The sequence below is a fragment of the Paroedura picta genome, chromosome 9 (assembly GCF_049243985.1).
Source record: "Paroedura picta isolate Pp20150507F chromosome 9, Ppicta_v3.0, whole genome shotgun sequence".
Lineage (NCBI taxonomy): Eukaryota > Metazoa > Chordata > Lepidosauria > Squamata > Gekkonidae > Paroedura > Paroedura picta.
In genome coordinates this window covers 88,691,861-88,719,657 of record NC_135377.1, presented here as the reverse complement: position 1 = coordinate 88,719,657, position 27,797 = coordinate 88,691,861, and the positions used below count along the sequence as shown (strand labels likewise).

The following is a 27,797-nucleotide window of genomic DNA, read 5'->3' as shown; positions in this document are numbered from 1 at the left end:
AGAGACAGAGGTAGTTTCCTAACTACATCTCTAGCTGGGGCAGTGGGGAGAGAGACTGCGTGGAGAACTTCCAAGAAGAAGGAAATTGACCTAAGAGTAGGAATCATGCTTAACAGGCGAATAGGATTCTGACATCACTATCCTGTCTTCTTGCTGCCCCCTTCAGGGTCTTCTTTGTACATCTGAGTTTTTAAGGCATGTCAAGACTCGCAGTAAATGAGCGCTCTGCAGTGGAATGAAAAATCTGTAATTCTTCCACCCCCCTTCCCCGCAGTGCACTTACAGGATGGAGATGCCATGAGGGAATTCGGGAGCTGTGTGAGATGAGGACACAGCACCTTTAATTCAAGACAAAAATGTAAACCATAAAAATGGAGAGCAGCGCTGTAAAATCCTCAAGGAACAAGGCGCCACATTCAGTGCTATGTGAGATCTCACAAAAGAAACCTAGAAGAGCATCCCATGGCAGGAATACAGTTTTTAATAACACCTTTATTATTTTCACACAGAGATTATATTAAGCGGAGTGTGTGTGTGTGTCTGAATTTGGGACCACTGCTAACAACCTTGTGCTGCAAAACTTCCCAAACGGGAACACAGAGAGCGCTGGCCAACAAAGAGACAGATTTTGAAAGGAAGGCTGAGGGCCGTACATCTATGGCCACCCCTCAAAAGCAACACGAGTGGCCTGGCTCCATAGCATTTAGGAGTGGCTGCAGAGGCAACATGACACTCTCTAAGGGGTGCAGAACCGGCCAAAGAAGAGGATGCTCTTGGTTTTGTTGTGCCTGATAAAGAAGACGAAGGGGTGGTTTGCTTTAAATACCAACGGCTCCTGAGAGGTTCTTGTCGTGACCACGGCTGCCGTGGCGGCGGAGGCCTCCGTGCCTTCTTCGTTGATCTCTATGAAAGCTTTGTGATACACCTCGGAGAGGTACAGGTCATTTTTTGCAGACATCCCTGTGAAGTCCGCTTGATTTTGGCTGAAGGCATCTGTCATCCCCATGCTCCTTAAAGTGGTCTTGAGGTCATAATTCTCCATCAGCTTGATCTTTGGCAGGTGAACCTCCACATTCATTTTCTCCATCATTTCTGGACTGGTCCATATTGATAACCTCTCGTACGTTAATTCCTTTTCTAGCTGTAGTTAACACAAGAAAGGGTGTCAAAAATAAAGAGAGTTTAATGAGAAACACTGAACTTTTAATATGAAGAAGAGTAGATGTTTATAGCTCACTTTTCTCAACCTTTGTTGTTGTTGTTAGGTGCGAAGTCGTGTCCGACCCATCGCGACCTCACGGACAATGATCCTCCAGGCCTTCCTGTCCTCTACCATTCCCTGGAGTCCATTTAAGTTTGCACCTACTGCTTCAGTGACTCCATCCAGCCACCTCATTCTCTGTCGTCCCCTTCTTCTTTTGCCCTCAATCACTCCCAGCATTAGGCTCTTCTCCAGGGAGTCCTTCCTTCTCATGAGGTGGCCAAAGTATTTGAGTTTCATCTTCAGGATCTGGCCTTCTAAGTTGTAGTCAGGACTGATCTCCTCTAGGACTGACCGGTTTGTTCGCCTTGCAGTCCAAGGGACTTGCAAGAATCTTCTCCAGCACCAGAGTTCAAAAGCCTCAATTCTTTGACGCTCAGCCTTCCTTATGGTCCAACTTTCACAGCCATACATTGCAACTGGGAATACCATAGCCTTGACTAAACGCACTTTTGTTGGCAGGGTGATGCCTCTGCATTTTAGGATGCTGTCTAGATTTGCTATAGCTTTCCTCCCCAGGAGCAAGCATCTTTTAATTTCTTTGCTGCAGTCCCCATCTGCAGTGATCTTGGAGCCCAGGAAAATAAAATCCGTCACTATCTCCATTTCTTCCCCATCTATTTGCCAGGGGAGGGCCGGATGCCATGATCTTTGTTTTCTTGATGTTGAGTTTCAAGCCAACTTTTGCACTCTCCTCCTTCACCTGCATCAACAGGCTCTTCACTTTCTGCCATTAGAGTGGTATCATCGGCATATCTGAGGTTGTTGATATTTCTCCCTGCAATCTTGATCCCAATTTGTGACTCATCTAACCCTGCCTTTCTCATGATGTGCTCTGCATACAAATTAAATAGGCAGGTGACAGTATACAGCCTTGCCGAACTCGTTTCTTAATTTTGAACCAATCAGTGATTCCATGCTCGGTTCTCACTGTTGCTTTTTGACCTGCATATAGGTTTCTCAAGAGACAAATAAGATGCTCTGGTAGTCCCATCTCTTTCAGAACCAGCCAGGCCTATTTTCTGCTCTAACTTTAAGGGAAGTGTCCTGGAAAGGGGGGGAGGGTTTGGGGAGACTATGATTTCCAAATGACACTCTAGGAATCTCCCCTAATCTCTATGGGAAAAGCATAGGTAAACTGACATAGCTAAATTACTAAAGCTTTAATTCCTAGATGCTATTTTCCAGCCATTTTTCTGAATTCCGGTGACACTGGAAGCTTGCTTTCACTGTTGGTCCTAACAGATAGCATGAACTATTGTTGATTTTGTACAGTGTGCCGGAACTGCCTCTTTGCCCACTTACACAGGAGCCATCGCTTAGATGTTTGAAAAGAAGTGTTTACCAGTTCCAGACCAGTAGTCTCGTCTGCGATGTCTTCAGGAAGTAGGATCAACATGCTGAGGTCATTGTTAATATATGGGAGCTCAAGGATATTGACCTTCAAGATGCTGATGTGGAAAGCTCGAAATGTATCTTTCAGAAACATCATTTGGACAGTTGTTGACGTGGTCTGAAATAATGTTTAAAACACGCGTTATTCTTTTTCCCGACAAAAATGAACTGCATCCCACAGAGACGATGATCAAGAAAGTTTTAAGCACTCAAGCAGAGTGAAGGAGTTTGGGACTCTGTGAGAGTGAAGGAAGAATTCTCTCCATGCCAAGAACAGCTCTGGATCCAAGCATGTGGGAAGTCTGTATTCTGCTCATGTGTCATTTGAGTGACTTATTCTTTCAGCCAGATGGTCTGATCTGCTGGGGTGGGAGGTGAAAACATAGGGTTGGATCCAACTGGCTATGCTGGAGACCAATGTACTGGGTATGTAGCTCTGCTTGCAAAAGGATCTGGGAGGGAAAGGGTTAAGAGGATTCTCCCACTGGGATACCCCACCCTCTCATGAGTTAGATGCCTTCTGTTTCAACTTATAAATAATACCTCTTGTCTTTCTCTCACCTTCCTTGAAGCTGTAGCAAGTTAATCTTGTTGGAAGTTAATTGGTTCCTAATTCATGTCCCTGCATGAATATGTCATGTAAGATGTGCTTCTATTTTTGTAAGTAAAATTTCTTTCTCATGTCACCATTGCCGTCAGATCATCTTTGTAACTGCTTTGAACAGCATTCTCCCCTTAACTGAGAAATGTGGAGGATTGTGGAGACTACCTAAAGCTTCTGTTCAAAAATATTTAACCCAATACAATGGACCTGCATGGAGGAAAGCCATATGTATCTGTGATGGGGGCTTATCTATAATAAGAAGGAGAAATGGTGACATGGAGGGTGAAAACTGACTTGATCCAACCCTTATTGTGGATGGTTTCCAAGCTGTTGGCTGATGCTGTTAGCTTTTTTTTTGGTTAGTAAGCTATTTATTATCAGAAACTGGCAGGCATTCCAACTGAGATTTTTGCTGTTGTTTCTAAATCCAATGCTTCCTAGTTGCTTTCTGATTTCCTTATTTACTAAGCGTATTCATGCACTTCCCTTTCAAAACATAACATTCTTTATGTAGTTTTCAGAGTAAGGTTGGATGGCAGCTGAAATATTTATTAAAGCTTTAGGATTACCTTCTGCTCACTCCTCTAAACAGGCCTCATCTAGTACATGGTGTCAGGGGCTTTCTCCTTTTGAAAAGGCCTCTCTTTTACTTAGAATCATAGAACAGAATAATAGAATCACAGAGTTGGAAGGGGTCCTATAGGCCCTCTAGTCCAACCCCCTGCTCAATGCAGGTTCAGCCTAGAGCATCCAGGATAGGTATCAGTCAGGCCACTGCCTGAAGACTGCCAGTGGAGGGGGTGGGGGACAGCTGATTCAACCTCCTTGGACAGCTGATTCAACAGCTAAACTAATCTGACTGTGAAATAATCCCCCACCGCATATCTAGCCAGTATGATTCTGTGGGTAGGGGAAAAGTTTTTAGCCAACTTGTTGTTGGGGTTATGTCTGGTTTTTATGATGTAAGGATTTTGATGGGTTTTATGTCTGATGTAACCTGTCTCTTCAGAGAGGCCAAAAATCCAATCAATCAATCAATCAATCAATCAATCAAACAATCAATCAATACACATAATTTAAATACATTACTGCAAGTCCTCTCCTCTGCTGCTAACAGGAACTGTTCCCTGCCCTCCTCCGAGTGATACCCTTTCAAATACTTAAAGAGAGTCATCATGTCTCCTCTCAGCCTCCTCTTCTCCAGGCTGAACATTCCCAAGTCCCTCAGCCTTTCCTCATAGGATTTGGCTCCCAGGCCCCGGATTGTCCTCTTGCTCTTCTCTGTACCTTTTCAACACTTACATTGTTGTTATTTTTTTCCAAAAAGGGACCTTGCTAATATTAATAACAATTAAGACAAGCTTTACAAGATCTGCAGTACCAGATTCAGCCAGAGTTGATCGCTGTGGCTCTTTCCACAAGGTCAGCTTTGAGTCAGTTAAAACAGGGGTAGTCAACCTGTGGTCCTCCAGATGTCCATGGACTACAATTCCCATGAGCCCCTGCCAGTGTTTGCTGGCAGAGGCTCATGGGAATTGTCGTCCATGGACATCTGGAGGATCACAGGTTGACTACCCCTGAGTTAAAAGAAGCAACTTAAAAACCCAGAATGATAGAACCGTAACTGTGCAATCCTAAGTGGGTCTACTCAGTATCCTACTGAAGTCAAAGCAATGAGGTTTAATTTAATTAGGATTGCAGTGTAAGTCTCCTATCCCACAAAATTCGAGTCCTGTGGCATCTTGAAGACCAACCAAGGTTTATTCAAAATGTGAGCTTTTGTGTGCAGACAATAAAATAAATTCCTCAATAAAATTCCTCAGACAATACAATAAAAATCATTAGGGTACATATATAAGGAGAGAGTAAATTAGCAGCAAATTAGTAAACAGCAGCATAAAGATATCCCACATATCCTGTAGCATAATGAAGATGTTTAGCACAATCAAATGCCTTGCTAGAATAACAAAGTGAGTTTGTCAGTCCTTTGGGTTCAATAGTGCAAAACATCATTCTGCTGCATATTTGTTGGATATCTTTATGCTGCTGTTTACTAATTTACTGCTAATTTGTTCTCTCCTTATATATGTATCCTGATGATTGCTATTTCATTGTCTGTTGAAGTGCATGCACACGGAAGCTCACACCTAGAATAAAACTTGGTTGGTCTTAAAAGTGCCGCTGGACTCAAATTTTGCTCACCGCTTCAGATCAATATGGAGACTCCTTGAATCCTGTTCAACAAAGTACTAATCTTTCCTTTTATCATGTTTGTATGAAATATCTGGTGCAGAGCTGCTCATTAACGAGAGCAGAAACGTCCACAAAATGTGCCTGCATCGCATACCTTACTCAGTCTAAACTCTGCATTAATAGTATTTTCTTCCTTAAATCTGTTTGCCCAGTTTCCTTTGAAGTAAATGGCGTTGACTAAAACCAGTGCAGTCAGAGAATCGACAGCATCTTCAGGCAGCAGATTCTGGATTTTGCCTTTGGGGGGAAATGAAGACAGAGAATTAGGATTTCTAGTGCTCTAACAGCGCAAATGCTGTACAGTTATACTGCATCAAATTACTGACCCGTCCAGTCTAGAAATCCTACAGAATCATGCTTAGTCCTGGAACACGTGCTTCCAGCCAGTACTCCAGAAATGAGATTAGGAAGTCAAAGCACTCCTGTAAGAAAGATCAAGACCCGGGGGGGTCCTTGAGTTCCTAATCAGACTGAAGCATGGAGCCTTCCAAGCTGGGTATTTATTTATTTAGAATTCAATTTGTTGACCGCTGCCTCTCTGTAAGTGGGTTTGGGGCAGTTTACAGCAAAAGTACTCATTTAAAAATTAATTCTCAATAATAAAATATAATAAAATACAATATAGTATTTAAAATCCATATATTCTAAAATGCTCTTCCCTTCCACCATTTCATTGTGGCCGACATTACCTTATTGGCGATTTTCAGGTCTTCTGATGATCATGGGCAGTGGGGGGGGCTTCCATTGGGGAGGGCAGGAAGTGCTGATCCTTTCTGGCCTCAATTAAAGGCCTGGTGGAAGAGCACTGTGGCGATTTCAACCCTCAAACTGAGCGCTGAAACTCAGAGGATGACTACATGTTCAAACAACCTTAATATAAGCCATCAAGCAACTCACACATTACTTTAGGGAATTACATTTTGCAAATTGCTGCACGAGTTTTTCTTTTCCCAAACTAATAGTTATCAGAATCCAAAAGAATCCCTCCTTCCTTTCTTCCCTCCACCCAAGCTTGTATAAATCAACTGGATTTTGTAAGTTTGGGCTAGGTTCTTAAATATTTTTGCTTGTTCCCTTCTTTCACTCTAAATCATACTCATAGAATCATAGAGTTGGAAGGGACCTTATGAGTCATCTAGCCCAACCTCCTGCACTATGCAGGACACTCACAACCCTATCGCTCATCCACCATAACCTGCCACCCCCTTGAGCCTTCACAAAACCAGCATTTCTGTCAGATGGCTGTCTAGCCTCTGTTTAAAAGTTTCCAAAGATGGAGAACCCACCACCTCCCGAGGAAGCCTGTTCCACTGAGAAACCGCTCTAACTGTCAGGAACTTCTTCCGGATGTTTAGACGGAATTTCTTTTGAATTAATTTCATCCCATTGGTTCTGGTCCATCCCTTGAAGAGCATTACAGAATAGCAGCTGCTCCTGAGCCATTAATGGAGCCATGGTATGCAATTATTGAATGAACTGGCTTACGCTCCGTCTGGCTTTCAACCCACAAGTTGATCTCTCTTCTGACTTGGTCCGCTTCGCTTCGGAAATTAACCTCTTGAGCCTCTGCATGGTAATATTTCTTAGTAAGCTCCTTGTATTCCTGTAAGATACAGGACCACCATTTGTAAGACCTGATCATGGCTGTTACGGTTAGCATGTTAATGAATTCATAGGGTTAATTAATTAATTTGTAGGATTGCCATAAGTCCAAAGTGACATCCTGGCATTTAACACATGTGCACATATATGCACATAACACACTCCCAAAGAGGAAGAGGAAGAAGAGGAAGAGGATTTGATTCTGATATGCCACTTTTCTCTACCTGAAGGAGTCTCAAAATGGCTTACAATAGCCTTCCCTTTCCTCTCCCCACAACAGACACCCTGTGAGGTAGGTGAAGCTGAGAGAGCCCTGATATTATTGAAGAAGAAGGGTTGGTTCTTATATGCCACTTTTCTCTACCTGAAGGAGTCTCAAAGCAGCTTACAATTGCCTTCCCTTTCCTCTCCCCACAACAGACACCCTGTGAAGTGGGTGAGGCTGAGAGAGCCCTGATATTACTGCTCAGTTAGAACAGTTTTATCAGTGCCGTGACGAGCCCAAGGTCACCCAGCTGGTTGCATGTGGGGGAGTACAGAATCGAACCCGGCATGCCAGATTAGAAGTCTGCACTCCTAACCACTACACCAAACAGACTTTATTTACTTGCATCCACACAGTCAAATAAGACATTGTATATGCACTAAATGCACTAAATGGTTCGACTCCACAATAAATCCAGTATGGAAATCCCACTTGGAGCTGGCAAAGATTTAGCTGATCGGTCTGGAGAAGTTGAAGGTTTCTGATTGGGAAATGAAGCCATTTCCGTTTTTCAACATTATTTCTTATTAGCTAAGTCCTGTTACATAGCTCATATTCTTCCGCTGCTTAACAGCTTAGGACCCATGATAGGAAACTTGATTTCGCAAGATGAGTTATCTGCTGCATGACTTTTATTTTAGGTGTTCCTGGTGAGAAATTGTTATTCTTAAAAAGAAAAGATTTCTGCAGGCCTTCAAAAATTTATTCCAGAAAAAACACACCGCTGCTTGTTCACCTATAGCAAACGAGAAGCTGTCATCAGAGAACAAAGCAGAGAATTTTGGTGATAGTTTTTCTCATCCTTGTAGCCATAAGTGCGGTTAGAGTGAGAGACCCAGGTTTGAAGCCCTACTCTGACACTACCCTGAAGCTTTTGGGGTGATCTGAGCTTAATCACCCTCAGATGCACCTATCTAACAGGGTTGTTGTTGGGAGGATAAAATGGAGGTCGCTTTGGGTCCCCAGCGGAAGGACTGAGAGTCTCTGCTCAGGTGGTAGCTGGAGATCTCCAAGAGTTACAACTGGTCTCCAGGCCAAAGGGATCCTTAACTCTGGATTAAACAGTTAATTTGGAAGGTAGACTCTGTGGCATTATACCCCACTGAGGTCTCTCCTCTTTCCAAAGCCCACCCCAAGAATCTCCAGAATTTCACAACCCAGATCTGGCAACCCTACCCAATAGGGTGAAAGGTAAGTATTGGCAGCTCAAAGCAAATACTCTACTGAATAAATAAATGGGAATTTGGGCTGGTGAGAATATGGGCTAGTAGTTTTTGTGAATTAACTGATGTGCCTTTATGGGTTTTGTACTAGTGTTAAGTGGCCCTATCCAATTTCTTGTAGCCGTACTGTGTCCAGATGTAAGTCACCACTTCTCAGAAGCGAGGCCTTTGCTTTGGGCTGGGATGATTCTTCACATTCAGTAGATAACGTTTGTCTTTTTGACAGCCCAGATACCTATACTGTGATCCAGATTAGAAGTCTGCACTCCTAACCACTACATCAAGTTGGCTCTCAAGAGGAACTGATCTCTTTCACCTGGAGAAGAGCTAGAATTCCATGGGATCCCCAGGTCCCACCTGGGAACTGCAATCCCAAGGCAGGGCTGATCCAAGCTGTTCCTTGGGATGCCAGGCTGGCTTCTGACACCACGGCCTGGCTTGTACAGCCTGTTCGGCCATTTCTAGTTCAGTATTACTTCATAATAAACCAGAAAAGCACAAACAATTTCAGATCTAAGAATGATTTTACTTAATTGTATTTAATAATGGTGGAAATTACTAAAAAATGAACCTCAAACTATACTTGGCAGCTTAATGAAAATACTCTACTTACAGCAAGGAAAGGGTAGGTCTTCTCTCCATATAGTCTGTTGGCTGTTTTAAGCAAATAGGTGCTCTTCGGTTGGTTGATTTCAGAAATCTGTTCTTGGAAAGCCTGGTGGAGCTCTTCATCTTTAGGATCCGGTTCCTGTAAAAAGGGGTACCATCAGCTGCAAAATTACATAGCTCCAGGGACAACTTCAACCTCCTATGCAGTAGAGGCTCTTCTCTCTTGCTCCCTGTTATCCACTCTGAGGTAAGACAATGGTGGTGGGAGTAATAGGTCTCTTTTCTTTGGGGAAGGAGAGACTTGTCTTACCATCTTCCATTTCCTGTACTTATAAGACTTCTTATCAAGTTACATGCTGGTCAAGATTCCTTTTCTCTCTTCAGTCATACCTACCAAAAGACCTTAACATGTCAAATGTTGTTATCTGTATCAGGTCTTCCTAGAGCAGGGGTGGCCAAAAGGTGCCTCTCCAGATGTCCATGAACTACAATTCCCATGAACCCCTGCCAGCAGGGAATTGTATTCCATGGACATTTGGAGAGCCACCATTTGGCCACCTCTGCTTCTAGAGTTTATAAGATTCAACCAATCCAGATGTTACATAAGACAGGTCATTTGTGAGAATGTCTTCCTGTAAGATATATGGGGATAGTCAGAAGAACATCCTTTTTCAAGCTTGAGGCAGTCATGTTGCAAGGAAATATATATATGGACATTCTGTGCAACAAGACAATATACAAATGAAGGCTTGAAGGCTAGCCTATTGCTACCTGACTCCAGACTCTAATGATGGAACCATCTGTGGGCTTTGTTAAAAGCCAGTCCGGTTCCTCAGTGGGCTGCTAGAATTGTATGTAAGTTCCATAGGTTCTAGTGCTTGCTTTTTGGTGTTTGGAGTTAATAAAAGAGCTGATTGTTTCAAAGAACTTTATAGTCTGTGTCTACCGAACACACAGACTTAATAGAAGGAACTATGTGTCAGAGTCCCCAGGTATTTCTGCCATGATTTAATTCTGTTTTATTCTGTTGCTTGGTAGGGTGTTGATCTAGCCTGGCCTCTTGGACCTGATGCTTTTGCTTGACACCCCAAGACTGATTTCCTGTCATAAAGTTTTATGCCTCCTTACCCTTCTTCCGCATTCTTTCATGTCCCTTTTTCTGTCCTATAGTTTCAGACCTTCCTGTCCCTTGATGACTAAGTAGTTATCTTTATATTTTGACTTCTTTGAACTGTACTTGGTTTGGGTTCCTAAGGGAAGGGGAAAAGACCCTACATCCTACGCTTTGTAAGTCAGTGCTGACTATGCCTTCAAAGCAGATGCTTGCATTTTCTTAAATAAATTTTAATTCTATGAGTTTACTTATTTAGAAATACAAGTCTCTCACATTATGGGAGGATGCCTCTGGCAGCTGCCCAGCAAATGATGAAATATATCTGCAACACATTCTAGAGAAACTGCAACCTGTTTTGGGCTTCAGTTGACCCACTTCCCCATCTTCTAACTGCTGCTGATATTTTCTGTGTTTTGACCCTCCTCAGTCGGGTGCAGCACATATCCAAGTCAAGAACTTTGAAGGGGTTCATCCTACCACGCCACCCCATGAATGGCTGCAGATTTCTTTGGCATAAGAAGCTTTTCTCGAACACAAGTGCTGTTTCACCAGTAGCAATGCCCAACTAGCCTTGATTCGAGTCTTGTCAGGTCTTGGTCGCTAAGCAGGTTCAGCCCTGGTTTGTATTTGGGTGGGAGACAACCAAGGAAGTTCAGACTCACTATGCAGAGACAGGCAATGGCAAATCCCCTCTGCATGACTCTTTCCTTGAAAACTTTGTGGCGACTTCATCAACCAGCTGTGACTTGATCTCACTTTATTCATACACACCCACACAATGATCAACCCCATGTTTTCTCTGTTTAACTCAGATTAGCAATACACTTCCTTAATTTAGGGCAATACTGCAGAGCAGCCTTTTCCAACCTTCAGACTGTGGAGGAGCCCTGACATAAATTTTCAGGCTTCAAGAACCCCTGGAAGTGATGTCAGCTGGCTATGCCTCCCTGCCATAGAAGTGCCATAAGCATCCACACCTTTTGCACTTTTTTCACACCCTCCCTCCACCTTTACTGCTATTATGGTGGTTTTGCCTCATGTAGACTGGAAAGAAGAGCAGGAGTTGAGAAGACAGCCTGGACCCCCCCCCATACAATGCCAAGACCAACTCCCCACCACCACCTTTGATTTCTACACCCATGGCCAAGCCCCCTGGGCAGAGGCAGCCAGTTCCCCAGCTTCTGGCCAAATCCAGTTAGATAGGACAGAAAGGCCATGGGACCTCCCCCTCGGAGCTCCCACGGACCTTTAGGGGTCCACAGATCCACTGGTTGGGAATCTGTGCTGTGGACTGACTCCAAATGGCTGAATTGAATGTGGATTGAATTACAGTTTAATAAGGAATAAACATTTCTACACATTCATGAACCCTGAGCATGTTTACTTAGAAGTCCTGTTGAGTACAACGGCTGTTTTTCCTCATAAGTATACTTAGGACTTCAGCTTTAGAAGAAGAGCTGTTTTTTTTATATCCCACTTTTTGCTGCCCAAAGGAATCTCAAAAAGGCTTCCAATCACCTTCCTTTCCTCTCCGCACAACAGACACTCTGCGAGTTAGGTGGGGCTGAGAGAGCTCTAAGAGAAATGTAACTGGCCCAAGGTCACCCAACTGGCTGCATGTGGAAGACGAGTGGGGAATCAAACCCGATGCTCCAGATTAGAGGCCACTGCTCTTAACCATTGTACCACACTGGCTCTGTTTTAACAACATGGGAATTACTTTGTGCATGTTACAATAACCCTATGTTCAAATGAGTAGCCGTGTTGGTCTGAAGCAGCACAACAAAATCAGAGCCCAGTAGCACCTTTAAGACCCACAAAGATTTATTCAAGGCGTGAGCTTTTGAGTGCAAGCACTCTTCATCAGACTATGAACTGACCATATTTCCTACTGTTATGATGGTCAGTTCATAGTCTGACGAAGAGTGCTTGCACGCAAAAGCTCACACCTTGAATAAATCTTTGTTGATCTTAATGGTGCTACTGGACTCTGATTTTATTGTAATAACCCTATGTTAGTGCTTGTTTGTTTTAAAACATTACATGATTGTAGTACCTTGGATGAATCTTCAGTACCTCTGTTGAAGTGCAGCACCTGTAAGTCAAAGGGTAGAGATATAATTATATAAAACAGATAGTGGCTTCGATCCTGCCGATTGTTTTGATGGAAAAGATTCCCATCAACAGTGCAGATTTTCCTTGCTTCTCTCTTCCCACTGCCTCCCAGCACCTCCCAGAAACAGAATGAAGAGGGAATAGTCAATGCACTTTTCAATGCACTTTAGAAATAGATTTTCCTGTTCTGCACAGGAAAATCCAGCTGCCAAAGCACATTGAAAGTGCATTATCCCGTGTGTGTGGAATGGTTAAAGAGTTTGTGGGGCCCGTCGTGCCAGAGCCAGTTCAAGGATTTGCAGGGCCTTAGCTGACCACAACTTGCACGGTTCCTTATGCTACACAAGCAAAAGTGGGGCACTCTTTACAGGGATATTTGGAACTTTGAAGCAGCTGACAGCTTTAATTTGCTGAGAACATTTCTTGAACTTTGGTGGGAAATCCAAGTCCAATGCCCCAATATCTAGCGGGATCTTCATGCTTATGTGGCTTGTGGTCCACACATATGCTCAATGAGCAATGTGCATGCTTAGTTACTAACAGAGCACGCGTATCACCCTTTTTCTGTTCTTGCGGTTCGCAAGCCACATAAGTATGAAGGCCCTCTAACTGTACAGCATTGTGAGGTCTCACCATGGGCCACATAGCATGTGCTCCACATACCCTAGGATAAACCGCTTCTGGTTCTAAACCAAGCATCGTCTTACAATAGGCACAGCTGCTTTAGAATGGGGAACTCTCTACAGGTGTAAAAGCATTCCTTCAGGGGCTCTTCTCAGCATCTGTGTTGACGAAGCCAAGGAAATCCTGGATTGGTGCCCTTTGGACAGGCAATGTGTCATTTTCCAAATAAAGAGTGTATGGCAGGGGTAGTCAAACTGCGGCCCTCCAGATATCCATGGACTACAATTCCCAGAAGCCCCTGCCAGCAGGGGCTGGCAGGGGCTTCTGGGAATTGTAGTCCATGGACATCTGGAGGGCCGCAGTTTGACTACCCCTGGTGTATGGGTTCCCTGAATGAGAGTGACAGGTTTCCAATGCCAGAGATTTAAGAAAAGCTCTGTGTATAAACAAGGTGAGGGTCACAGTAGTGACACATCTGCCCAGGAGCTTAGGGTAGTGCTTGCCTAATTAGCAAATTTTTATGGAGAAAGTGTCACGAACCATGGGCTGGTCCGCTCGACCAGAAGAGACCCCCTCAAACAGAGCTGCTCCAGACACATGTGGTGCTAAGAACTCAGTCTTTATTGAAGGGTTCCATAAGGTGAAACGGGACAGGCATGGCAAGTGCAGGATGCATTGACAGAGACAAAGAATGGTAGTTCCCTTGGGGTTATATATAAGGGGGGCAGTTTAGGCAGGAAAATGGGTTCACATAGGAAAGTCTTTTGATTTAAAAGGCCCAAACTCTAAGAGACATTTAGTCGTCTGCCCTGCCTGTTGTTTTTGGCAGTAAATTTCCAGCACCTACCAGCCGGACCAAGTACACGGGGAAATAAGAGTGAATTCTCACAGCGGGGGGAAAAAGGGCCTCTCTGACCCATAAAACCTTGCGACAGGAGGCGAGGAGGAGAGGTTCAGAAAGAATGTCAGGAACTTTGCAGCAGGGAGCGGGAACTATTCTCATTTAACCTTTAACTCAACTTTCCTGAGAAAAACAGGAGGGCAGATATGACAGAAACCCAAAGCCCCCCCCCCCCAATTTCCTTTTGTTCCAGTTAAGCCCCATGGATTTTACCTCAAGAAGAAGGTGGGTGCTAGAAAGTATATTGACAGAGAACTGCTGTTTTGATGACTGTTTTACTTAACATTCAAGGTCTCTTCTGTTTTATATATTATATATATATATATACAAACCATCTGCTGGAGCCAATGTGAGGAGATCACAGGGAAATCTACAAACCTACCGTCGCCATCTGGGAGGCAGTTTTATTTCTTGCTCCTAGATAGACCATGGCCAGAGCAGATGAGATGCTCCAAGAAGAGTAGAAAAGGTTTTTGCCTGGAGACAACTGAGCCAACACTCTGAAAAGGTCCAAGGTAAAGCTGCTGTTGGATACCACGAGGGAATCCATTGCTGAAACCTGTGCCAAGGATGAGACAGACAATGTGGCTACTCCATAAAACATCACCAAAAAAAAAAACATACATCATCCTGAGGAACCGCTTTTCCTCACTTGACCTTAGTATTATATCATCCTACCATTTTTATGGGAAAAGGTACCCATGTCAAATAGCAAAGCATAGAATCCTAGAGCTGGCAGGGGCCATACAGGCCAGCTAGTCCAACACCCTGCTCAACACAGGATCAGCCCGAAGCATCCAGGATGAGTATCTGTCCAGCCACCAGTGAGGGGGAGCTCACCACCTCCTTAGGCAGCTGATTCCACTGCTGAACTACTTGGACTGTGAAATTTCCCCCTTGATATCTAGTCGGTTCCATATTATGCAAAGTTTAAAGCCATTACTTTGTGCCCTATCCTCTGCTACCAACAGCAACTGCTCCCTACCCTCCTCCAAGTGACAACCTTTCAAATACTTCAATAGGGCAATCATGTCCCCTCTCAACCTCCTCTTCTCCAGGCTGAACATTCCAATTTCCCTCAGCCTTTCCTCATAAGGGTTGATCCCCAGGCCTCGGATCATCATTGCTCTCCTTTGCACTCTCTCAATTTTGTCCAAATCCTCTAAAAAGTGAGGCCTCCAGTGCAGCATACAGTACTCTGGGTGAGTTCTGACCAATGACATATACAGATTTTTTTTCTTTAAAAACTAAGTACATTTGCCTCAATTTTATAGGATTTGTGCCTACTACAAACTAGGGATGCTGGCCTCCAGGTGGGAATTAGAGTTCATCTCCAGAATACAGAGATCAGTTTCCCTGGAGAATACAGATTTCTTGGAGGGTGGACTCTATAGCATTGTACCCCCACTGAGGTTCCTGTCCTCCCCAGGCTTTATCTCCAAATCTCTGGGAGAGTCCAAATCTGGAACTGGCTGCCCTACTCCCCCCACACCCAGTGGCTACAAAGTATAAATTAGCTCCCCACCCAACACTCGCTGGTTATGGAAAATCTCGTGCAAGAAGGGAAAAGATTCTCTATCCAGGCCCCAAGTTCCTAGGTCCTTGGGAGCAGTTGTATGGGGAGAATCAAGAAATTTTGGAAGGAAGGGAGAGAGATCCATCATGGTCTTGCCTGCTCCATTCTTAGTCCATGCTGGATACAACAGACTGACTTCCTGAAACCAATAAAATGTCAGTGAAGCAGCAAATCCGTCAGACACTTGCTAAGATAAACTCATTAAACTCAATGTGACTAATTGCTGACCTTGAGATCATGTTGCCACAAAGCATTTTCAGTGTACATAATTAGCAGCGAGGGCTCTAAACGTGCTTGTTCAAAAGGGACTCCCACTGGGTTTCCATGGGACTTGTTATCAACTTTGACTCATTCGGCAGACATGGGATCATGCCCTTTCAATGTGGTTTCCCAGATGGATTTTCCTGTGCAGAAACAGGAAATTCTGCTTCTAAAATACATTGAAAGTTTCTTGCCCAATGTGTGCAGAATGAGCATTGGTCTGAGCAGAACTAAAGCACCAGTGAAGTGCTGAGCTGGTAAGGAAATATCCAGAGCATTACAAAGAAACTTGTTTCATGTGCGGAATCGCTATGCCTACAGGCTGAGATGCCATAAATGAAATTAGGGTATTTTGGCATTTTTAAATGCCTGGATTAAAAACTGATCTTGTGATACTGAGGTTTGGATTCTTAGTACAGGTAGCTCCCAGTAAAATTACTGTAAGCTGTTCAAGGAATAGGACTGCATCTACTAGGTTGCTTTTATGGGTAGAGTTCTTCGGTTATTTATATTAAAAAATGCATATTACAAGGTGAAACAATATTTAGAAGAGTTTTGAGCAGTAGTTATTGAGTGTGGTGCTCAACCTTTTTCTGGCTTTCTCTTTGGCTTTTTTTGTGTAAGAGGTGTAGGGTTTTACGTGTGTCCCCCACCCTGCCACCAATAGGGAAGGAGGGGGGGGGGTAGGGTAACCAGGCTGAGGTTGGCAAACTTTGAAAGATTTGAGGAAAAAGCCTGAGGAAGACAAGGACCTCAGTGAGGTTGGATGCCATACAGCCCACCTTCCAAAGAATCTTTTGTCTTCAGGGAAACTGATCTCTGTAGATGAACTGTAATTCCGGCATCCCTAAAGAAGAGTGACCTTTAAAGAAAAGCAAAATATACATATCTGAAATGTGTACATTACCTTGGATTCCAAAGAGATTCTTTGATGCGCTTCTGCAGCCAGGTAGTGTCTGTCTGCTATGCAACCCCTGTGTAGAAATATAAGTGGACTACACTTCCTTTTACTTAGAAGCCTCCATGTTGCAATTAGAACCCTGGCAGGGGGCTGGGTTGTCGTTTGCTCAAGGTATGATTAAGAAAATTCTTTTGGGAACCTGTGAATTGGGCATTTGAAAGCCAAAACCTCACTCAGCTATAAACTACTAAATGGCAGCTGGCAAAATGCCAGAGAGAGTCAGAAAAGGAGAACACTTGTCTGTAAGCAAATGAAAATAGGTGACCTTTTTTGCACCAAATGGTAATAAAATCATGATGGTGTTTGCTATTGAGACTGCAAACCACTTCTCTCCCCCTGGCAGAAGTCTGTGACCCCCAAGAGGAGGTGGAGCACACCACTGGGTTTTCTCATGAGATATTGCAGGGCTCTTGATATGATACCAACAGGGGTGAGGCTGTAAGAACTATGGATTGTGGACAAATTGGGCTGATGACAAGAACTGTAGAGCAGGGGTAGTCAACCTGTGGTCCTCCAGATGTTCAAGGACTACAATTCCCATGAGCCCCTGCCAGCAAATGCTGGCAGGGGCTCATGGGAATTGTAGTCCTTGAACATCTGGAGGACCACAGGTTGACTACCCCTGCTGTAGAGTGTATATTTACAAACTTGAAAGGAATCAGGACTTTTGTTGGAAGCTGAGAAACCTTCCTCTACAGCTAAAAAGTCTGGCCTAGGCAGTCTGATACATCTCCAGTGCTCTGATCTCTCCTTTGTGCCGACGATTGGGAGCAAAATGAGACACAAGGCAAAGCCATCGGAGGAGAATGGGAGTTGCCAGCATTTGATTTTTCTACCTGACACAATATATCTGACGATATGCAGATATTAAGGCTTGACCCCCCCCCCCTTTTGGGGAAGAAACAACAGGTTATAAACCATCTGAGTATATTGCTTTTGATAAAGAAAACTTTAACAGATAGTTTTCAGTAGTTAGTGGACTTGGATTTTAATTAGGGTTTTGACCCAAATCAATGAATCCAGCAAATTACCCGAGTGTTGGAAAACAAGCCTAGGGGTGTCTGGATACAAAAACAGGGACCAGACTGACCCCCACAATTATTGTCCAATAAGCCTATTAAGCATAGTCTCAAAGATGTACAGAGGCTATTTTAACCATAAGCTAGAGCAGGGGTAGTTAACCTGTGGTCCTCCAGATATCCATGGACTACAATTCCCATGAGCGCCTGCCAGCGCCTGCCATCGCGCAGCTCGCATTTGCTGGGGCTGGGAATCAGAGGGACCAATCGGCTGGCGCTTCGTGCCTGCCGATTGGTCCCTCCGATTGTCTGTCATGAGGAAGGGTCCAATCCGGACCCTTCCTCATCCCGGACACATCCCGCCCCAGAACGCCTTACTCCTTTATTTAGTCCGTGGCGCCCGCGGTGCCACAGGCGGTGTACAGATAATGGACAACACCTCTGTCTTCATTGCCTACCTGGCATTCGCACTCATTTGTAGCATTGTGACCACACTTCCCCATTGGAAGGAACCACCCACCATTTGGCCAGTCCCTGATAAGGCCCAGCCATCAACACTCAACCAACTTTTGTGGTGGGAACTTGGATGCCTACTTCTGCCACAACATATTTCCTTTCTCTCCCCCTTCAGTTCTCCTCAGGCGTGGCAGGGATGTGTGGCCATCTGACATCACTTCTGGGGCTCCTTGAATCCTGAAAAATATTTCAGGGGCTCCTCCAGGGTCAAAAGGTTGACAAAGGCTGCTGTAAACCATGTAACTACTGTTGCCCACCCCCATGTATGAACTGGAGGACTCTTGGAATTACAGCAAATCTTGAGCTGACAGAGATAATGTCCCCTGGAGAAAATGGCTGCATCAAGAGATAGAGTCTATAGAATTACTTGCCACTGAAGTCCCCTTTCTCAAATCCAAGCTTCCCATGGTTCTACTGCTCAAATTTCTGAACTTGGAATTGGCAAGTCTACATGTAAAGCCACTGCAAAGGCCTGAATGGGGATAAATAGGGCTGGAAACACCACAGACAAGGTCCAAGTTTGTCCTATTTATTTACATGGTGGATTTGCATCCCGCGACAAAATTCCGAGGCATGGAGACCTTAAATGAAGCAATAAAATAAATAAATCTGTAACAAAGCGGTACAATTTTTTTTTTAAAGGAACTTGTCCACACCGGCAACACTGTCTTAAATTTCAAGCCAGGTTAAGAAAGCATTATATGTAACATAAACCAACACAGATAAAACATAAAGCAACCCAACTCTACATTTCTGCAAATGCATAAGGAGTCTTAAAAAAAATTGTATGGTTGGTGGTATATTATGAGTGCCTTTGGCCACAGACAATAAGGGCATTTCCGCACATTAGTAAAAATAGCATCACGCCTGCGGAATGGCAAAGCGTCACATTCTTTGCTCCAGCATGCAGTTTTTGTCTGTTGAAGCATGCAGCAAGCTGTTCACACAGTGCAGTTGTAATAAACCAATGTTGATGTCACTGGGCATGGCACACTGGATTAGTAGCACACTGGGGTCACTGGACTGATTTCCTTGCACTGCTTTTTAATCCCACAACACGCCAAAAAGCAGATGTTCCTTTGCTGAATATCCTAATTTAGATTTGCGATAAATACCACCACTGACTGAGTCGGGAAAGATGCCCTGCCAGGTGAGTTTAGTTCATTTCTAAAACAGAAAGTCCATGTTTGGATATCAGTGACAGCCATACACATGTCTCTCGATATTGCTCTGTCCCTCAAATGCACAGCAGAGGGTGAAGGACAGACCCTCTCTTGAGACAGACTGTGGTGAACTGTGCCTGGGGCCTCTTCCGGCTGAGGCAAGATCCTTCCTGTAATACTGACACGGTTGCAATCGCTTAGGGGGAGCAGAACTTTCCAAAGAAGAGGATGCTTTTGCTTTTGTTGTGCCTTATGAAGAAGAGAAAAGGGTGTTCGGCCGCAAACAGAACCGCGTCCCCCTCGCTTCGGCTGGCTATGTCAGCGACGCTTGACACTGCGGCTTCCGTGCCTTCTTCGTTGATGTCAACAAAGCACTTATGGAACACCTGTGATAGGACCAGATGGTCACTGTCAGACATCCCGCTGAAGTCGCTACGGCCTGCATCGAAGGCATCGGTTACCCCCAGGCGGCTCAACGTGGACTTTAACTCATAGTTGTCTTCTAGTTGGACCTTAGGAAGATAGACTCGGACTTCCGTTTCCTCCATTTCTTCTGGGCTTGTCCACTTGGATAAAGCCTCACCAGTCAATTCTCTTTCTACCTACAGTTATTTCAAGAAAAAGAGAAAGAGGGAGGGAGAAATCAGACAAATGAACATTACATAAGCTATTCAATTCAGATTCAGAATCTCAGTCCGGCTAAACTCAGAATATGGATTTTCTGTGAGAACCAGCGTGGTGCTGTGGTTAAGAGTGCTGCGTTTGATTCCCCACTCCTCCACATGCAGCCAGCTGGGTGACCTTGGGACAATGACAGTTTTCTCAGAGCTCTCTGTCTACCTCACGGGGTGTCTACTGAAGGGAGAAAAAAGGAAGGTGATTGTCAGCTGCTTTGAGATTCCTTTGGGTAATGAAAAGTGGCGCATAAAAAACTCTAAGTCAGACACCCTTGACTGTCACATCTACAGTGCAAATGTACACACTCCTAATGATCAGTATAGGGTGGACCTGGGGATCTTGTGGAATTATAGCTGATCTCTGAAGTATGGAAATCACTTTTCCCTAGAGAAAAGGGATGTCTTAGAGGGTGGGCTCTTTGGCATTTAACCCCACTGAAGTCCTTGTCTTCTCCAGGCTCCACCCCAAATCTCCAGGAATTTCCCAGCCAGAAGCCCAAGTGGCAGCACTAGATCAGTGGCAGCACTAGATCAGTATGCAACTGCAAGCCTGGACTGGTCATGTTCAATTTCCAGTCTCACATCTACCGATGTCATTCATGTCAATCACTTCTAAAGCTGTAGAAAAGGCTTTCTCAACCCCCGGGTTTCTTAATGGCCCCGGAAGGGTTTCCCAAATGAATGGGAGTTCATTAATTTTTTATATACCTTTAAAATTTGTTAAACATTTATCAAGTGATATGACCATATATGGTCATGTCAACCAGTCCCACATTCCAGAATGGCCAATGACAGGCCTGGAGGGGGTGGGAAGGGGAGGGGCCCCGGGTGGACGTGTCCACCGCTCTGCTTCCCAACCATAGTCCTCATGATCATGCCGTTTCTGGGGTTTCTCAAAGCCTGAAGAATGTTTCAGGGTTTCTCAATGGTAAAAATGTTGAGAAATGCTGTACTATAGCGATCCCCAACCTGTGGGCCGCGGACCACATGTGGTCCTTCGACTAATTGGAGGTGGGTCCCGAAGGACGCCTTCTCCCCCCTTGCCCTTTACAACACACTTCGGGTGTCATTATCTCCCATCACTCCCAGATGGGACTATCTCATTGCAGAGAAACAAGCTCAGGGTTCCCATTGATTTGTCATTGTCATGAGTTAACATTTCCATGAAAATAAAATGTTCCTTATGTTCATTGTTGTGGCATGTCTGTATCTTATTTTGAAGGGATGTTTAAACATTACCATAGCGATCAGAGAGTGTTAGGGCAGTGGTTGAGAGGAGTAAACTACCTCCCCCCACCAGGCCTCAGTAAAAGGTGTTGAGTGGTCCCCGGTGAGTGGTCCCCGGTTATAAAAAGGTTGGGGACCACTGCTGTACTACACAATGAAAACTCTAAATCTTATTGAATGAGGGTTTTTTCAGAGTTTGGGGGTTGTTGTTGTTGTTTTTTGATGGCATGAACTATAACTTATCCTCTCCTAACATTGTATGACCTTGCACAATGTGATGTATGTCTGATTTTTTTTTTTACTGGTTCAAAAACACCAAAGGCCAGTTTCAATTTAAGTAGACAAATCCCTCTATTTGCTTCTGCCATACTAGAAGAAAGAAATCCACTGAACAGCCGAGCTGTAAACCAAAAGCAAAATTCATTTATTGTAGACGCTTTCCTTTTCCTTACCATTTCCAAGCCAGTACTGTTGTCTCTGATGTCATCGGGAAGGAGAATAAACATGCTGAGGTCTCTGTTGACGTACGGGAGCTCAAGGACGTGAGTCTGGACTTCTGCTATGTAGTTCCAGTTAAATTTACCCTTCTGGAACATCATCTTTACGGGTTTACTTGTGCTCTGTAAGATGACAAACAAACCATTTCATATTACATTTCAAGGAAAGCAAAATATTATCTTGTGCATGTGTGCTGGCATAGAGACCTCATCTATATTACTTGTAGCCATTCTGTACCGTCACAGGCATGTTAATCGACTACGGTGGCCTGGAAGGATCTGACTGCTGCTTGTTAGTTCATTATTATGCAGTTCTGTACCTTAGTCATTCTGAAAGGCTGTTCCGTTGTGGCATCCTTCCTAAATGTCTTTGACCAGTTTCCTTTGAAGTATAGTGCGTTGACCATGATCAGTTGGGTAAGTGAATCTATGGAATCCTCCTTCAACAGATTCTGTATTTTACCTTTTAAGGAAGAGAGGAAAGTTGTTGTCATATGTTTCTGTAGTTGTTTCCATTTCCTTTGGTTTTTAAAAATAGCACCAGGTTTAGGGATTATCAGTTCTGACAAATGTGATCTTAGTTGGAAAGAACTCTGTGCTCTTTTCCTGGCTATCTCACATTTCCTTTCCCAACAGACTTTCATTTTTCAAACTTACATTCCTCAGCTATCTAAAAGTCATTCCCCCACGCCATAAAGAAGTCTGTATCCATGAACATTTGGATAGTCTCATTTTGTTTTCACTTCTCTTCTCAAAAACGGTAAATATGCAACCAATATAATATTTTGAGTCTACACATGAAGCCTACCAAAGAAAGAATGGATTAAGAACATAAGTATATGAGAAAAGAGCTGCTGAATCAGACCAGTGATCTATCTAGTCCAGGAGTGACCAAACTGTGGCTCTCTAGATGTCTGTGGACCACAATTCCTATGAGCCACAATTCCATGGACATCTGCAGAGCCACAGTTTGGCCACTCCTGATCTAGTCCATTCTGTTTCACATAGTAGCCAACTAGTTGATTAGCAGGGTGGCAGAATTGCTAAGGAAGATGTGACTCGTTTCTGGCATTAACATGGCTGCAGCCGTTTATTATACCACCATCCCGAAGGGGGGGGGGAATTGGCCCCCCAGCACAGTAAGTAAGGAGCCTGACACCCTGCCAGCCGTCAGGTTGCTCATCTATGACCTTGAAGGTGATTACCAAACCCTTAAGTCTGATCTGGAATTCAACTGAGAGCCAGTGCAGTTGTTGGAGAGCAGGCCAGATGTGGGACCACCAACAGTGCTCCTGCGAGGATCCTGGCTGTGGCATTCTGCACCAGTTGCAGATTCTGGATCAAGGTTTAGGATAGGCCTGCATAGAACAAGTTGCAGAAGTCTAATCTAGAGATTACCATTGCATGTTCACTGTGGTTAGGTGTCCCGGGGCCAAATAGGGCACTAATAGTTTGGCTTGGCATAGATGGTAAAAAGCCTGCTGCACTACTCTTTTGATCTGTGCCTCCATAGATAGGGAGAAGTCCAAAATCACACCAAGGTTCCTGGTGGAGTGAGCCACAGATTATTGTACCCTGTCAAGGATGGGCAGTCGCGCTTCTTCGCTTGGTCTCTTCCTGCCTAGCCATAGGACCTCCATCTTTGAAGGGTTGAGCTTCAGACAACTTTGCTTGAGCTGCCTCATTACTGTACCCTGTCAAGGATGGGCAGTCGCGCTTCTTTGCTTGGTCTCTTCCTGCCTAGCCATAGGACCTCCATCTTTGAAGGGTTGAGCTTCAGACAACTTTGCTTGAGCTGCCTCATTACTGCTTCCAGACATCTGGCTAAGGCTTCAGGAGGAGAATCAAGGTGGCCATTCATTAGGAGGAAGATCTGGGTGTCAACTGCATATTGATGTCATCCCAGCCCAAACTTCCACACCAGCTGAGCAAGAGGGCGCATGAAGATGTTAAATAGGATTGGAAAGAGGATTGCTCCCTGTGGGACACTACATGTGAGTAGGTGGTGGCTTGATAATCTCTTTTCTATTGCTACCATTATCTGTGATCCCAGAGGAAGAAGATCAGCCATTTGAGGCTATCCCCCATGTCCTGGCATTGGTGAGGCAGTGAGCTAAAAGCTAATGGTCAATTGTGTCAAATTCTGTTGAGAAGCCTAATATCACAAGCAGCGCTGACCTGCCTCGGTCCAGCGGGTGGTGGAGGTTGTCCATCAGGGAGACTAGCATGGTTTCTACCCCATGGAGCATCACCACAGGGACTGAGTTAAATACTCTCAGCATTCCTCGGTTAGGGATGCATCTATCCATTAATCTCCTATCTTGACATATTTCCTTCACTATGTTTTTCCCTAGAATTAAATCCAAAAATATGACAACTCTATAAGCTTAGCTTGCTATTCCTGTATGAGGAAGTGTGCATGCACGTGAAAGCTTGCACTTTGAATAAAACCTCATTGATCTTAAAGGTGCCACCGAACTCAAACCTTGTTCTGCTGCTTCACAGTGACTCATCTGAATCTATCAGATAGCAAATGTTAGAAAGGACTCTTTTTCTGGAAAGCTTCTACCAGTCAGAGAAGACCACACAGTGCTAAGTGGACCAATAGACTGGCTCAGTATGAGTCAACTTCTTAGAAATTTTGCAATTGCAAGCAATGGCAAGAAATCCCAAGAAAGGAAGTTGAACGTTGTGCAAATATCTGTAGCAATGCTTCAGATACACAAAACAACAATGCTTTAAAAGACCAGGAAAAGAAAATGGAGACAGGTGATTATTTAAAAGGGCCAAGGAGCCATGTTGAGCTCACCTTCTGTCTGTTGTGCCACCCAGGAATTAATTTCTTTTCTGACTTCGTCTGAAGATTTCTGAAAATCTACTGTTTGCGGTTCCATGTTATAATATTTCTTGACTGACTGTAGGAATTCCTTAAAAGAGAAATGAACATTTTCTTGAAAGAGGCAATTGGAGCTTTGAAGAAGATTGTTAAATTGTGGAACAGGCATTTCTTGAACTACAAAGAAGCCATCTTTGCCTGCAAATTAGCATGTTAATGTCCCCCCAACACAGAACTGGAGAGTTGGAAGGGGCTATACAGGCCACCTAGTCAAACCCACTGCTCAATGCAGCATCAGCCTAAAGCATCCAGGAGAAGGATCTGTCCAGCAGCTGCTTAAAGACTGCCAGTGAGAGAGAGCTCACCACCTCCTTGGGCAGCTGATTCAACTGCTGAACTACTCATACTGTGAAATCCCCCCCAGCCCAAAATCTAGCTGATACCATAGTTTAGATCCAGTACTGCAGGTCCTACCACTGTTGCCAACCAGAAATACTCCCTGCCCTCCTCTGACAGCCTTACAAATGCTCAGAGAGCTATCATGTCCCCTGTCAACCTCCTCTTCTCTAGGCAGAACATTTCCAGTTCCTTCAGCCTTTCCCTACTGGATTAGTCCCCAGACCCCGGGGTCTCCTCCTCACTGATAGATGGGTGTTTTCTGTCCAATCTGGCTGGCCCTAAGTAGGTCAGCTGACCTGTTCTATAAGAGCCTGTCCCATTATCTGCTTGTCTCTAAACCATGTCTAACACATTCAATGAATGGATGGATGGATGGATGGATGGATGGATGGATGGATGGATGGATGGATGGATGGATGGATGAATGAATGAATGAATGGATGGATGGATGGATGGATGGATGGATGGATGGATGGATGGATGAATGAATGAATGAATGAATGAATGAATGAATGAATGAATGAATGAATGAATGAATGAATGAATGAATGAATGAATGAATGAATGGGATTTGAGTCCCACCACTTGCTTTGTACTCATGACTGGAGGGAAGATGTCTAAGCTATTTCATTCCAATACCTGGGCTGATGAAAGTACATACTTGGAGATATCAGCCTCTTTCCTAACAAAACACCTACACACACACACACACACACACACACAGGGGGCATCAAAGGGGATGTGTATTTAGCATAGTTTGCTTAGGAACTTATGTTTTTTTCAAATAATCTCGTCCTATGGATTGTTTGGAGATTTTCTGCTCCTTTGAGCACACTTCCTCCCTGCTTGCCTCCAGAACAGACAGAATGAATGCAGAACAACAGTCAGACAGTACCATCTCTCTCCTCTTTTTGTACAAATTTGTTTCTCTCCTGAATAAAACTATTTTATTCTTTTAAAGCCGCTGGGTGCTTCACAGCTCTCTGCAAATTTAAACTCTGCCAACAAAGACAAAATATCATCATCGCACCAGAGGTCAAAAGCGACAGGAAACAGAATTCCAACCTTGTTATCCACTCTGTTGCATGCATTCCTAGCCAACTCATCAAGCTTGGTCTGCAAATGGATTTGACTTGCATTTTAAGGAATACAACTAAAGCTTCACTTACATTTCTGAAAGGCCTTGATTTGTCAACATATAGCTGATTGATGCTTCTTAGCAGGAAGTTTTTGGAAGGCTGGTTGATTTCTTGGCTAAGCACCTGGAATTCTGAATGGATATTGTTTGGTGTATCAAGCGGCACCTTAAAAAAATGCAGTGAAACGCACATGTAATTATAATTGTTGGCCATGTCTATGCCATCACACTTTATTGCATTTTGTTTCATCCTCTGCTTTCACTTATTTCCCCTCCACACAAATAGATGTACCTGGTAGAAAAACATAGAATCATAGAGTTGAAAGGGGCCATACAGGCCATCAACCCCCTGCTCAACGCAGGATCAGCCCTAAGCTGAGGCTATCATAGTTTTAAACAGAGGCTAGATAGCTGTGAAGGATCAAGGGGGTGGCAGGTGACAGTGGATGAGCGATAGGGATAAGAGTGTCCTGCAGAGTGCAGGGGGTTGGACTAGATGACCCATGAGGTCCCTTCCAATTCTATGATTCTATATGGCTTTCATTGGGAGCAGATTGGGCCAGCAGATTCTGGTACACCCATGGAACACAGTCCCCCTCCCCCACAAGCCATACCCAGAGGTAGCCTTCAATGGCTATTTAGCAAATGATAGATTCAATATAAAAACGGAAAATTAAATGTTATTTGTGTCATTTCAGATGGACCTAACTAGATAGTTGCGCTTAAGTTCTATGAAAATCAGTGGATCACCCTTGGCTTCTGCTGATAGTGTCCTACTTCTACTGAATGAAGAAATGAGCAGTGACTCATAAGAGCTCCTGCCCTGCCACAATATTTGTTCATCATTCAGGAGCTCCTGGACTCTTGCTCTTCTCAATGAACATTGACTTATGAAAACTCCTGCCCTGTCACAAATATGATTAGTCTTTCAGGTGCTCCTGGGCCCATTCCGCATATATAGGATAATGCACTTTCAATGTACTTTGGCAGCTGGATTTTCCTGTGCGGAACTTCTGAAGTGCATTGAAAGTGCATTATCTATTGTGTGCAGAATAGGCCCTGGACTCTTGGTCTTTTCAGTGAGCAGTGACTCACGAAGGCTCCTGCCCTGCCGCAAATGTTGTTAGTCTTTCAGGCTCTTTCTCCTTTTGTTAGTCTTTGGAGTGCTTCTGAATTCTTGCTATTTTAATGAGAAGTGTTATGGTTTTTATCCACATTTCCAACAGAATAAATGCTAAAATTTTGGAATTGTTTAGGTTGAGGCTGGCAACTATCCACAAAGAAATGTTGATCAACAGTCAAGAACTTGCAAACCTATATACATCTACTGAACTGCAAGAACCCCCCCTCCCTGGTAGATCTGACTTCTGAATATATATGTGCTATCAGAGGCTCTGGCTGTACAAAGCATGTCACTGAGCCAACCTAGGGTTGCCAAGCTCCATGTTGCAGCTGGAGATCTCCAGGGGCTACATATCCAGGGCAGAGTCTTGTTTATTCCATTGTCAATCCTGTTGAATTCAGATCAATTTGAACTCGAGCCTTCCTCCCCCCCCCATTG

General features: G+C 44.1%; 2 protein-coding genes across 3 annotated transcripts in view; both read right to left on the bottom strand.

Annotated features, from left to right (window-relative positions):
- Nucleotides 1–463: 463 nt before the first annotated feature.
- Nucleotides 464–16,767, bottom strand: LOC143845236 (serpin B10-like). The gene is made up of 8 exons (XM_077353465.1): nt 16,711–16,767; nt 14,349–14,525; nt 12,383–12,421; nt 9,217–9,351; nt 6,999–7,116; nt 5,608–5,750; nt 2,607–2,774; nt 464–1,141 (listed from the first exon to the last, which is right to left on the bottom strand). Exons 2-8 carry the CDS (start codon nt 14,514–14,516, stop codon nt 737–739), a joined length of 1,176 nt encoding a protein of 391 aa, XP_077209580.1. The 5' UTR covers nt 14,517–14,525; nt 16,711–16,767; the 3' UTR covers nt 464–736.
- Nucleotides 16,768–18,817: 2,050 nt separating this feature from the next.
- Nucleotides 18,818–27,797, bottom strand: part of LOC143845235 (leukocyte elastase inhibitor-like) — a 36,915-nt gene continuing 27,935 nt past the window's right edge. For both annotated transcript variants that reach the window (XM_077353464.1, XM_077353462.1), the window contains exons 4-8: nt 26,268–26,402; nt 24,673–24,790; nt 22,184–22,326; nt 21,819–21,986; nt 18,818–20,064 (exon numbers count right to left, since the gene is read on the bottom strand). In XM_077353464.1, the coding sequence (XP_077209579.1) occupies nt 19,660–20,064; nt 21,819–21,986; nt 22,184–22,326; nt 24,673–24,790; nt 26,268–26,402 (969 nt within the window). In that variant the 3' untranslated portion in view covers nt 18,818–19,659. The remainder of the gene's footprint in view (nt 20,065–21,818; nt 21,987–22,183; nt 22,327–24,672; nt 24,791–26,267; nt 26,403–27,797) is intronic.

Excerpts from the sequence above, each read along its gene's own strand:
- LOC143845236 (XM_077353465.1), bottom strand. The coding sequence starts at position 14,516 with ATGGATTCCCTCGTGGTATCCAACAGCAGCTTTACCTTGGACCTTTTC. Across the intron at positions 7,117-9,216 it reads AGACCTACCCTTTCCTTGCT|GAATACAAGGAGCTTACTAA; the intron begins GTAAGTAGAGTA and ends TGTATCTTACAG. Across the intron at positions 5,751-6,998 it reads GGTTGAAAGCCAGACGGAGC|GCAAAATCCAGAATCTGCTG; the intron begins GTAAGCCAGTTC and ends TTCCCCCCAAAG.